At 38.5% G+C, this 13,570-nt stretch overlaps 1 protein-coding gene across 2 annotated transcripts in view; it reads left to right on the top strand.

Annotated features, from left to right (window-relative positions):
* tead1a (TEA domain family member 1a) overlaps positions 1-12,416 on the top strand; it is a 41,339-nt gene extending 28,923 nt beyond the window's left edge. For both annotated transcript variants that reach the window (XM_067502005.1, XM_067502004.1), the window contains 8 exons: positions 963-1,094; positions 1,294-1,343; positions 2,804-2,865; positions 4,101-4,228; positions 5,488-5,661; positions 8,225-8,365; positions 8,680-8,832; positions 9,646-12,416. In XM_067502005.1, coding sequence (XP_067358106.1) covers positions 963-1,094; positions 1,294-1,343; positions 2,804-2,865; positions 4,101-4,228; positions 5,488-5,661; positions 8,225-8,365; positions 8,680-8,832; positions 9,646-9,759 — 954 coding nt within the window. In that variant the 3' untranslated portion in view covers positions 9,760-12,416. The remainder of the gene's footprint in view (positions 1-962; positions 1,095-1,293; positions 1,344-2,803; positions 2,866-4,100; positions 4,229-5,487; positions 5,662-8,224; positions 8,366-8,679; positions 8,833-9,645) is intronic.
* The last annotated feature ends 1,154 nt before the right edge of the window (positions 12,417-13,570 follow it).

Here is a 13,570-nt window from a genome sequence, read left to right as displayed (position 1 = left end):
TTTTCTGCTCTGTGCTTCATGCTGCTTTGAGTTTAGATGTTACAAATGAGGCCACGAGTTCAGACTTACTGTAAATCTCTTATATCAAACTGTTTGGTCAGACACACCAGTGATGCCTGAAGCACATTTGCCGCATGCTTCAGGCTCATTTCCTTTCACCATTGTTGCCATGACATCCCCCACTGGGCCACAAGCCAAACACCCAGATCACCACACACACACAATACACAAATGTGTACACGAGTGTATTTCCTAAAATGTAACTGAGGGATAGGCAAAAAGGAAGCAAAACAGTGGATTTACACACGAACACACATGGTTAGATAGTGATTTGTGTGGGATTTAGAAAGGCAAAGCGAGGTCACTTGAGCCAGACCAGCAGGAAGGTGAAGATGATGGTTCTGTGGTCTGTTCGGTTAGTTTGAATCCTCAACATATTCATCAGAAGCTCTGAAGTGTTTCCAAATTAAGAAATGAAGCAGCAAACCAAACGAACTCCATGTACAATAATCACTGAAACTCCATGCAGGTTTAAATTGATGTTTTATTTTCTGTAAACAAGTTATATCTTATAACATCCATTAAAATATACAAACAACGCCTCTAATTTGTGCCACTGCTACATTCTACTGTATTGTACTGTTGGTTAATGAGCTGCTCTGTATTACACAAATGACTTTACATCAGTTTGTGTAATCATTAAGTAGAAGCAGGCACCAGTCTGATCACAGTCAGTTACATAATGCCACATAATGGAGGAGAATGACAACAATTATTTGAAGTTTTCCCTTCAAGCTTTGATTTTTAAACGATTGTTAGATTCCATTCCTCAACATTAGTCTAATTATTCCTCGAAAGTTCAAGGTTTTCCTACTTTTTCTGACTTTCTATGCTGCTCTGTGCTCTGATTGATTTCATTCACAGCAGTAATTGTGTTAATTTGTGGGTTTGTTCACATACAGGACCAGAGCGCCAAGGAGAAAGCTCTGCAGAGCATCTCCTCCATGTCCTCGGCTCAGATTGTCTCAGCCACTGCCATACACAGCAAGCTACTGCCGGGAATAGTACGGGCCAGCTTCCCCGGCAACGCACAGGTGACACACAAACACACACATACACACACACACAAACATAGAGGGAAACTGAAGTACATGAATACTAAATAAATCTTTCTTTATGCATTTTGGTAAGATATCATTTTGTGGACACCCCAAAACACACACACATAAATATAAAATCATACATAATATTCATGCCTCACTTCAGTGTGTTAATGTCTGTGTTTATGTTCAGCTGTGGCAGGGGATGATTCCTGGAGGACAGTCCAGCTCCAACACAGAAGAGTAAGTCAACTCACATTCTACATTTTATTACTTTAAAACAAACCTGAACAACAATTGCAACCTTACACCCTACACAATTATGGCTGGCACACACACACACACACACACTTTCTAGGTGCACATTTATTTTTATATAAGAAACGATTTGTCGATGCTTGACACCTTAAAGAGGAACTCCTTCAGTTGTACACACTAAAATCTGTTCACAGGTCTTTCTCATTAGGCTACGACTGTGTCTGTGGGAAAAAATAGTATAAAGCCTTTTGTGACTCCAGGGAGGGATTTGTGAAGTCTGATGAATTGTCTCAAGTGAATCCTCTTTGACTCAGCGTTGCTTGTGTGTTTGGTGTTTCCCTCGGTGTTCATGTTGGCGTGACATGTTTCCCCTTTGACAGTGACTTTAGGATTCTTTGGGGTTTTCCCTTTGGTTTCTACACCTCAGAAACAGTAACATGACTGCATTCAGGTGAGACTTGTGCTGTCTCACCTAAGTCTGATCTTGTAAGATGCCCATTGCACCTGTTATTCTGGGAGTACAACTTTCTGAAGGGTTAGGAACTTTCAGGTTGTGGCCTGTAGTGCTGAATTTTAGCTGATTAGGCAACTTTGAAAGTACCAGGGACTTTCTGATCGAAACTTTCTCGTCAAAAAATCTGGTAAAGAATGGCAGCTTGTTAAAGTTTCCTTGGGCAAAATGGTGAATTCCAACTGACTGCTTTTGTTTGGATAAAAGCATGTGCCAAATGACTTAATTGTGTAAATGTGATTTGAGGCTATATTAATAAAATTCCATTTGAATTGAATCCTGGGAAGAGAAAGAACAATGTTTGGAACAATTTAAGGTGATGTCCCCAGTTCTGCCTGCATGTTAAATTTGCCTCTTAAAACTAAAGATCGTGAGTCAGACCAGCAGAAAACAATATTAAAGCCTAAGTATGCAATGCAAGTGATTAAATAAACTTAAAAATGTCTTGTCTGTTAATATAACAACCATTGATGTGATGACTCACATGATTGATCAGCTTTCCCTCATCTTGGCAGACACTGTACTGACTGATTCTGTGATCTAAACGAGTACCACATGCAGTTTCCAACCTGGTGAACTTGGATTGAAAAACCTGCTGTACAGCTGTTTTCATGTCTCACATTAGTTTCTGTTCGTACAGACAGTGGCTGGTGGTAATGATTGTGTTACAAGTTCCCACCCTGCTCGTTTCATTGCCATCTGCTGTTACATGACCGTGTGATGATGATAATGGTAGTAAATGGGGCTGGTATAGCTTTTACTGAACTCAGAGAAGCTCTTGACCTCTGTGCTCTCGTTACTGTTCATATCCAACACAGAACACATTTCCTTTCTGTATAATGTAAGTACAGTGTGACTGGTCCTACTGTGTCTCTTCTTCTTTTGGGTCTTTTTAATGCTCTCCTACCTGTCTGTGCCCTTTTTGTGCTTTCAGTATCAAGCCGTTCTCTCAGCAAGCCTACTCTGTGCAGACAGCAGGGACCACCACAATCTCAGGTGAGAGGGACCTCAGTGCAATTATCTCTTTTCTACAAGGTGGACAGGTGGTCCTCTCTGCTGCCATTTGAGTCTCTGTGGGTTGAAGTTTGAAGTTTGTCTTGTGAAAAGGTCAATATGAGAGCTGCAGATGTCAATCTTCTAATTAAATATTTATTATAATAAGTATATTTGTCTTTGTCTCTCAAAACGTTCAAGTTTAAAAATGTTGATTTACTTGTTGAAATGTTTTTTACATAAACAAACATATTACACATTTTCTAGGGAACCTGAATTTTGGCTAAGAGACAGCACTTCCTCACAGCCACGTGCATACTACCCGTTGATGTGAATTTTCACACTGATCCCATTAAAGACATGACTAAAGCTGGAACTAAAGCTTTCTGGTGTACGAGGCAAACACCACTGAGCGTGCATTAGCTGTAAATGACTCACAAGATGTTGAAATAGCATGAACAGCACTGATGCTGGCAAGCTGCAGGCTTAGTAGCTTATTCTAGTGCGAAGATGTGTGTTCACATTAGTGGGCTAACTTACTGCTTCTTTCAGACTATAGTACACATTTTACACCATGCGTCCAGCCAGCCGTTGATTGTTGTAAGAGAGCCGACAACTTAAATTAAAGCTACAATATGCAACTTTGAGAAATTAAGGTAATTATAGCATGTGCCTGCACATTAGTAATTGTGAAGTTAAAATAAATAAGAATGCAGCAGAACTTCCCAGTCAAGTTGAAACAATTAAGTGTCTGATTGGTTACAACAACAGCATCTCCCCACATTAAGAGAACTTTTAGAGCAAGCAAAATATATATATGCTGTCATATGTGCACAAAGAGGTTGATATTTTATAATGGTTTTGAACTACCTATCAATGTCCCTCGTTGAAAATTTTACTTAAAGTGCATGAGAATTTTATGAGGCTAAATGACGAGAGGAAAGAGGCTTTTGTAGAGGGAGGGTATGAGTTTTGAGTTATCCCCTGTGGGATTTCACTGTCTTCATTATTGTCATCACTTTATATCTGCTTTTGTTAACTGCTTTTCAGTGCTGCACCCTCACTTCTGTCAGGCTTTGTCCACCACACTCCAGTAATGGCATAAATTGTACACGTTTGCAGCAAAGAATAATGCTAGCATTACTCCTAACCCTGTTAAAAAGCACAATTGTGTACGATGACAGCAGTGAAGCGAGGTTAAACACAATCGGCGCGTGTGTGCATGTGTTGTTGTGTAGGCTACGAGCCTCCCACTCCAGCCCAAACTCACAGAGAGCCGGCGTGGCAGGGTCGCTCCATCGGCACCACCAAACTACGACTGGTGGAGTTTTCATCCTTCCTGGAGACACAGAGGGACCAGGAGGCAGTGAGTTTCTTTCTCTCTCACATACACGCACGCACACACACACACACACACACACACACACAAACACATACAGCATCAGTCTACAATAAGCACTCCCTATTGTCCCATAAACAGAGATGACAGATAACCCCCCCTGCAGAGAGCAGGATTAAAGCCTTTGTGTGTCTCCTAGTATGAACAACCTTTGTTGCTCTATCTCTCAGTCTGCTCAGTCTATCTGTCATCCTGCCACACTATGGACCAAATGTCATTTTTCTACCTTGAACTCATAGACAGCTGGCATTCATCTTGTTGCTTTCTGTTTGGACAGTAAAAAAAAACTGTTGTACAGTGACATTGAAATAGATTCTGTTGTCACGAGGCTTCACATTTCTTCACCTAATTTACCTGATTGTAAATAACATGGAGCAGGAAATGCCAAAACCATTAAACAGGAATGAACATTTTCCATTTTATTGTCTTGGTAGACAAATTCCTGAGATCCAAAGATCCTGAGCAAATAGGGTTTAACAAATTTTGGAAAATAACTTAATAATATTTATATTTATTGGGATTTACAGGATACTGAACTGTATTGGTGATCAACATAATATCTCAGGCTTGTTTCTGCATGAAAAGGATAAAGTAAAGCATGCAGTAGTTTGACACTGCCTTTTATTAAGGTTGTGAAAAGTCTCCTTAAAGCTGCTATTAGTTACTTTCTTCCAAATGTTTTTAATATCCTAATGTGAGACACAGGATTTTGACGTTTCCCTCGAGCCAGACTCATGGCCCAGCACTAGGAGCAGTGCAGAGATATGATTTTGATCAAGCTGAATAACCAGAGAATTTAACTTATTTCTGTTTTGGAGCATCCTCATTTATTGTAATTTTTTATAATAAAATAACTATCTGGGCAGGAATATTAACCTTTTAGCCATTTTTATAGGACACAACCATTTATTTAGCTCTTATTTAGTACAATTATACAACAGTTAACTTATGATTAAAGTTACCTTTTTTAACCTCATTCAATTTATGTAGACCAACATCTGCTGTATGTCTCTAGAACTGAGAAATAGAGGCCATTACTAAGCTTGGAAAAATTGGAAACATACTAAGAGATGCTGGTCCTGGAATTCGGAGTTGATCTTAACGTTGAAAGGATTATCAACAGAAATCAATTGGTGCTGTCAGTCTGTCTTTTGCTGTTGTACCACTTTGTCAATTCAGCAGCACTTTTACTGCCTCCAATTTGATTCTGTTTTTTCTCCTCTCAGTACAACAAGCACCTGTTCGTGCACATCAGCCAGACCAGCCCGAGCTACAGCGACCCCCTGCTGGAGTGTGTGGACATCAGACAGATCTATGACAAGTTCCCAGAGAAGAAGGGCGGCCTCAAGGATCTGTTCAGCAAGGGCCCACAAAACGCTTTCTACCTGATCAAGTTCTGGGTAAACAGACACTTTTCTCTTCACTTGAGAGTTTGTTTTCAACAGATTTCTCCGCGACACCAGCTTCGACATCCATCTGAAGTAATTAAGGTCAGATAAAAGGACCTGTAAGGTAGTAGGCGAGTGACAATAGTTCATACATCAGTTCTCATTAGAGATTTAAAGAATGACAAACAATAGTTCTTCATGTGATAAAAAAGTGTGCTACACTTAGAGACATTGTTTCCCTATTCCAGTTTGTGTTGCTGCTGAGTAGGTAAAGTTTATAGCATGAAGTGGGTTTTATTCATTAAAATTCTGCTAATTAAAGGCTAAATAGCAACCAATCATTAGAAAAGTGTGAGTAAAATTAGCAGGAAATGATCTGGAAAATATGGAACCTAAAAAAGTGTTACTTTATTTTAATAAAAGTCTTTTTGTGAGCAGTGTTAGGACATACCTTTCTAGTTTTTGCACTCAGTGCTCAGTGTCTTTCCCTGTATTTACAGGTGTGTGTGTGTGTCTGTGTGTGTTCTGTCCTTCCACCTGGGAAATGGAGGTGGTGGGCTGATGAAAGCACAGTCGCTTTGTTTGAACACCTGCTCACCTCCTGACTCACGGGTTGCTCTGTCTCCATCTGTGTGTGTGTGTGTGTGTGTGTCACTTTACTGTTAGTGCTGCAGAAGGCTACACCAAAGGACATTCAGAAATCCTAGGAAAATGATATTACACATTGATTGTTTTCTTTTCCACCACAGTGCAGCAAACACTGATTTATGTATGTATGTAAGTATGTAAGTGTTTACAAAAAAGTAATTTGTCATGTGAAAAGGTGCAGAGATATTTGGTTTTAAACATTTTTGAGCAGACTCATCCTGCAAGTGTCATACCAGAGCTTGCTTAAATTGCATATTGTAGTTTTAAATCTGCACTTGGTGGCTGCATAATAACTTGTTTAAAGATTATGAGTGTTTCTATTTTCAAATGTGGATTTAATTTATTACTTACAGAATTTTAAAAGTAACCCCAAAGTTAGTTAGACATCTTAATCTATTCTTTACATTTCACTCTTGTGGTTTTTGTCCTGGAAGGGATAACAAAAGGCTGCATGGTCTTAAAAAAAGACCCTACAGCCTCTTTAAATGCACATGGTCACCCAATTTGGAGGCAGGCTCAGTAGTCAGCATTTCGTTGTTCAATCTGCCTGATGTGGACAGGATCAATTTAAATGAAGCTGTGAAGTTATCACACAGAGGGATGATACAGGAAGACAGAGACCTGCAGGCCTGTCGAGTGGGTTCAGTATATGGTAAAAGTGATGAGGTGTACTCACAGCATGAAAACAAATCGTGTGTGTGTATGTGTGTGTGTGTGTGTGTGTGCCCTTGGAATTTAATTAAAAAGCTCTCTGATCTACCACAATGAAGTATTTTTCTGATAATCTGCTGCTTTAGTAAAGCACAGTTTGATGTTTGTGTGGGTACGTGAATTAATGTATATGTGGGTGATTTAGCATATGGTGTGTGTGTGTTTGTGTGTGTGTGTGTGTGTGTGTGTGTGTGTGTGTGTTCTCAGCCCCGAGACACCCAGTGCTCCTTAGAGAACTCATTACAAATAGTACAAATCCTTCTGCTCTTCTCTCAGGCTGTAATCCAGGTGCAGCATGTTCTGTTCACTGTTGTGATTAAACATTTTCCAGCTTCAACTTCAACATAATAAACTTCCACAACACTTTTGTTTCCATCCTGTGCTATCCAGCTCTAGTATTTTTAGAAACCAAATTAGTTTGTCATCATTTGTTTTGTTTTCACTTTTTCTATAAGTATTTCTATAAAAGTTACATAAAAGCAGGAGCCAGCATATGCTCTCTAAGTTTTGGTGCAAACAGATACTTGCTTTTATTTACCCGGGCTGTGCGATATCTCCTTCTGAAATCTCTGCTTCCTCCCCTATAAAATGGATGATATGGATGGCTCATGTCACACAGTGCACTGACAGTAGAAATTCATAGAAATATATTTTCACAAATATGTCAGGCATCAAATTGGAAAATTTGCGTGAAGTGATGCACAAAATATTTGCAGTTAAAGGTGCTGGCCTGAAAAAAATACTTCAACTTAAAAATCATATCAATTCAACGAACAGTGGAAAAAAAGACCATAGAAACATAAAACATCAGAAAGTGTAATAAGATCTTTTTAAAAACCTGAAAGCTTTGTTGAAGCCTCTTTAAAAGTACAAATGGGCTAAAAACTATAAACATATCCACAGCCCTGACCAGTAGAAAGTAAAAAGTAGTGCCACTAAAACTTGGCGACCCTGAACTCACGGATAAGCCAAAAGGACATTTTTCACTTCTCTCAGTTATAGCTGTATAAAAAGGGGGTTTCTGAGCCTCAGACTCAGTGACTGAGCTGCCACCAGAGGGTGTAGTTTGCTACCATATATTTCACAAAGCAGTCAGTGCTTCTTCTCATTCAGCTTCAGTTTATAGCTGATTAAACCCCACATTAACATTCTTCAGTGGTCATTTATAATCTTAACATTACTCTCAATCTTAATGTGTTTGCTTTGTGGTTGCCAGGCGGACCTGAATTACAACATGCAAGATGACCCAGCGGCCTTCTATGGCGTGACCAGCCAGTACGAGAGCTCAGAGAACATGACCATCACCTGCTCCACCAAAGTGTGCTCCTTCGGCAAGCAGGTGGTCGAAAAGGTGGAGGTGAGGATGGTTTGATTTTGAACCACTAGGTGCTTGAAATCAGATGCAGGCACTTGTTAAACTTTTTTTCTCCTCTTGTTGAAAAATCCCACACTGTGCAAACTCAATTCTTATACTTTGAGATTCAGGGTTATTGTTAGAAATGTGCAGATATGTAACGGCTGATGACATCACATATATCCCGATACTTGACAAAGCTCTTTCAGAGACACAGAGGACATTGATACAGCTGTTTTTACAGGTTGACACCATGAGTAGAAAGCTAATTTTTCTATGTTAAATTTGTGTCCTCCTTCTGTCTCCCTCTCTCTCAGACGGAGTATGCAAGGTTTGAAAACGGGCGTTTTGTCTACAGAATCAGCCGCTCTCCTATGTGTGAATACATGATAAACTTCATCCACAAACTCAAACACCTGCCGGAGAAATACATGATGAACAGTGTGCTGGAGAACTTCACTATACTGCTGGTAAGGACACAAGTGTGTATATGGGGGCATGCACATTAGAAAGCATGTAAACCTGTATTATTTTTACTTTTAATCATTAGGGAACTAGTCATATTAATTGTCGCAGTTGTTGCAAGTAGAAAATGTGCCAATTTTTGCTGGTTACAAGACTTCAGCTGCTCAACAGTCTGTGGTTGCGGTCGTCTTCTCTTGTCTCATGGACTCATCTGACCACAGAACATATCCATTGTCTTACAGTCCATCTGACATGACCTCAGACCCAAAGGTCATGTCAGCGTTTCTGCGCAAAATTGATTTACTGCTTCCTCCTTGCATAATAGAGTTATAGGATGCATTTCTGAATGCAGTGGTGGACTGTGTTAGGTGATAATAGTTTTCCTAATTAGTCCCAAGCTCATGTTGCTTTAATCTTATTGGTACTATGGCACCTCTTTAACCAGTCTTTGCGCTTAGATTTTCCATGAGTCCCTGAATCTTTTCGCGATACTATGGATGAAGTAATTTTGCATTGAAAAATATTTTAGAATCATCAAGGACTATGTTACTACAATATTTTATAATTTTATTAGTCTTATTTAGCCCCTATTCATACTTTTTTGAGTGTTCTTGGGCATCACACTTCTTTGTACTTTTGTCAGACAAAATATCAAAAGAACTGACATGTAACAGATTATATCTTTAATATATTTTAGAAAAAGTTACAGCTACTATGGTAAAGGGGTTTGTATAAGCAGTATTGTAGAAAACAGTATTACACCTGACTGTTTGTATCCTTCTTTTCCTTCTCTGTGTGTGTGTATGTATTGTGTACAGGTTGTGAGCAACAGAGACACTCAGGAGACATTGCTTTGTATGGCATGTGTGTTTGAGGTGTCCAACAATGAACACGGAGCACAGCACCACATCTATCGACTCGTCAAGGAATAACACCGACACACACCAACACACCGACACTCTGATATATATAGATATATATATATATATCTATATATATACACACACACACAAATACACACACATATGGCCTTTGTTTGGTAAATAATGGTGACAAAAACTGAATTCTACAAAAGTGTCTTTCAGCCAAGCAACTTCTAGTTAGCAAAGAAAGAAAAGGACTGCATCCTCACTGCTGCTCAAGAAAAAAACAAAACCATTAACATCAAATATGGCACAGTACACTGCCGAATCCTTCCTAACAGGAGCATTTCACCACTAGATATTAACTCCAAGCAGAATATGAGCTGCTCATTAGTTGTAACCAGCACAGTGGCAGTGCGGCCAGAGAAACACATCAGAACTGACCTGGGTGGTTTCTCAAGAACAGCCTGACTCACCGGGAGATATCACATCTTCTACTAATTGGTTTCCTGCCCACTTTCTCCCAGTAAATTTCTATGTTGCTGTTGTACGGAATGGAATAAAATTTGGATTTCTGTCATGTGCTTTTGGGAAATTCTACCCAGGGTTAGAAAACAACAAAAGAAAGTCTTACAATTTTCTCCCCCCTGTGACATAAGTGTGTGTTTTACCTGCCACGATACTGGCAGACACTGGTGGTCAGACCCTGTGTATCACCAATACTCAGACAAGGAAATAACACTACTGCGTTATCATATAGTACAGTGTAGAGGTGGATTTGTACAGATAGCCACTGCAAATTGTGTGAGCTGCATTCTTGCACAAAATAAAAGGTTTGTCCCAAAGAAAAAAAAATCAAAATTTTACCTTTTTCTATGTTTTCTTTAAAAAAATATTAACTTCTAAACTTTGGGAAATTGTTTATTGATAGTAGCATATAGACTATATTTTAATTCCAGGAACATTATCTAAAATGTATGTTAATAAGAAAATATAAATGAAATTGAATAATTCAGGTAACCTTTTTGTGCAACAGGTGACTTTTCAACTACATAGAAATAAATGACCGAAGACCATGTTAACGGTCTAACCATAAAGGTTTGGTGAGAAATGCAGGATGTTTCCTGTGACACTTTCACAATAAAAACAACTTTTGTGTTTAGCATCACCAGTAATTTTACACAGCTGTGATCCAGCCCTTGGAGAATATAAAAAGATAAAATCAGTGAAATAAAATTACAGACAGTTACACTGGATTTCTTGTGAGGCTGTTTGAATCCTGCATAGAAACACAGTATATAGGAGCTTTTTTCAGAATGTAAACATTGAGTGGTAAAAATGGCTCCATAAAAGCATCAAAGACTGGTTTAGATTGATTGAAAATCTAGAGGATTATAAATATATATCCAACAGAAAGCACTGTGAATCTTACAAACTATACAACAATGATTCATGGTGTCCGAGGGAAGGAAAGGGTTAAACAGTTAAAAGAAACATAATTTTTTTATGAGGTTAAAAACTAAGTTTAGCTTCCTTTAGTGTTCATATACCAGCTAACACGAGCTTTAACATGTCCATACTGACAAATTGTTCAAGCCTGAAATCTTAATATGCCCATGTATAAAGTGAAAATTGCCCAGAGCAGAAGCCTCGGCACCTGTGGTCTAAGACACAGTTCCCTTTAATTAGTCCTGGGCTGAGTTTTTTTTCCCAGGTGTGTTAATATTTTGTCAGAACAAATGTCATTTATGAAACAAACCAAAAACTGTGGAAGTGTACTGTAGCAGGTTCGTCCATGTCATGCTCAGCGGCATGAAGTGCCTTTTGGTTGGAAACTGAAGTAGTTTCACAAGAGTCCTGATGACAGAAATGCAGAAATGCATTTCAATAAGAGGAACACATAATTAGGTATCACATGCTCTACTGCTCAGCATCTGAGGGCTAATTATCCAAATTGTATATTAAATGACTGTTTCTTGTTATAATTTGTACACAGTCAATATTGGACAGTTCTAAAGGATCTTGTTTTTATGTCCCACATGATATCACAGAGACACAGTACATTCACTTTGTATGTAATAACAGGATTTACATGTATTTACATTGTTGTGTACATGTATTTGTGACAGTTTGTACACAAAAGGGCCTCATTCATAATATACCTTTATGTGAACTAGTTCCAACTATACATCACCATTAACTTGTATTGTCACATCTCTGCTGAAAATAATAAATAATGTATTGATACAGTATCTGGCCAATATCAAACATAGAACGCATCTAGAATTGACCCTAACCCATTTATACACTTTACAGTTAGGTGGAAAAGTTTGCATCCTGTTATTTTTCATCAACATAAACACAGCATAATTTCATCAAGATAATAGTTATTAATATTTATGTTTGAATGTGTTTAAATATTATGTTCAAGAAAAAATGTTTTTGACTCTTTTTGCCATTTCAAAGTAAGAGGATGCAAAGATTTGCCCCCAACTGTATATAAATAGTTATGCATTTTGGGAAATAAAGCTATATGCTGATAATGCCACTCTAATGCTTAAAAAGCAGATATAAAGCTACATTCAGGAGATGGTTAGCTTAGCGTAGCTGGCAGCTAGCATGGTTCTGTCTGACAGTAATCAATAATGAACCAGCTCCTAATATTTAACTGTTGGGATGGAAATCTACATTGATTTGCATTTTCCTTTTGCCAAAAAACAAAAAGTGAACTGTATTTGGTGGAAAAACTTTGCCCGGTCCAGAAATAATCTAGCACATAACCCAATAAACCACCTTTGTTGGTTTTCATGTTTGTATACACAGGTCAGACACAATATACATATATAAAAGTGGATTTAAGAGGTGCAATTTTACCTTTGCTAACAGTCTCCTGGCTGTACCTATTTATTGTACAAGTATAATAGTGCTATGAATTTTCTAAGTTGATTTACCTCGTGAAACTGTCGCTACTAAACTAAATTGAGAATAATTCCAGCCGCCACTGCACATTAATGTATGAGGCCAGGAGATTTTCATGTGCTATAATAATGAATTCCTTCTAAGGAATTGAGGATGTTTAACAGCAAATTTCATGACTCACAAGGCTATGTTCCAAGTGTGACCAACTGGGATGCTATGTGCTGTCCAAAAGACCCAGATTAGAGCAACTTTTACTTTTTTACCCAACCTGAAAGGAACCATCTTTACTCAGGACTGACCAACTGTTGAATATTTAATTTAGTCCTGATGAGCAGTGACTCAGATCTGATTCAGAGCATTTGTCATTGTCCAAACCCAGCATATTTTGAGTCTTTTTTGACTCCTGTGGGTGTCTCTGAGGGTTACGGCCACCTGTCACCCACCAACACACTGCTGAGTCATAGTCACAGGCCTTCAACTTTCCCTGGAGTTTTGTCTCTACATCCAAGCAGCAGTTAGTTCTGCCTTCACACCAGAGTAGCAACATGTACCTGAGAATCCAGCACACAGTTTCAGGGGCTGATTTTGCAATAATGACCCTCTGTTTGGATATTATTTACCACCTGCTTACCAAAGACAGTCACTGCGTGACATTAAATACATAGGAAAATTTATTACAAGCTAGAGACATTTGTAGTATCTGGGCTAAATTGTAAAACTGTATAAATGTAATTGAATAAATACAAACACAAATAATAATAAACAGAAAGTTAAAATGTTAAAAAACATTTATACCTTTCCCACCATATATGGACACCTCTTACCACCTTGTTTGTAAGACTGAGGAAGCCCCATATAAAGAGGCCACTGCAAACTGTGATTTATTCCAATTCCTTGTTTGTTAAACTCAGCTGTAGATGTCCTCTCATATTAATCACCTGTGCTCACACTACAGAAAGAA

This window comes from Channa argus, chromosome 4 (genome assembly GCF_033026475.1).
Source record: "Channa argus isolate prfri chromosome 4, Channa argus male v1.0, whole genome shotgun sequence".
Classification (NCBI taxonomy): domain Eukaryota; kingdom Metazoa; phylum Chordata; class Actinopteri; order Anabantiformes; family Channidae; genus Channa; species Channa argus.
Note: the sequence above shows the minus strand (reverse complement) of the source record. Positions and strands in the feature narration are given on the sequence as shown.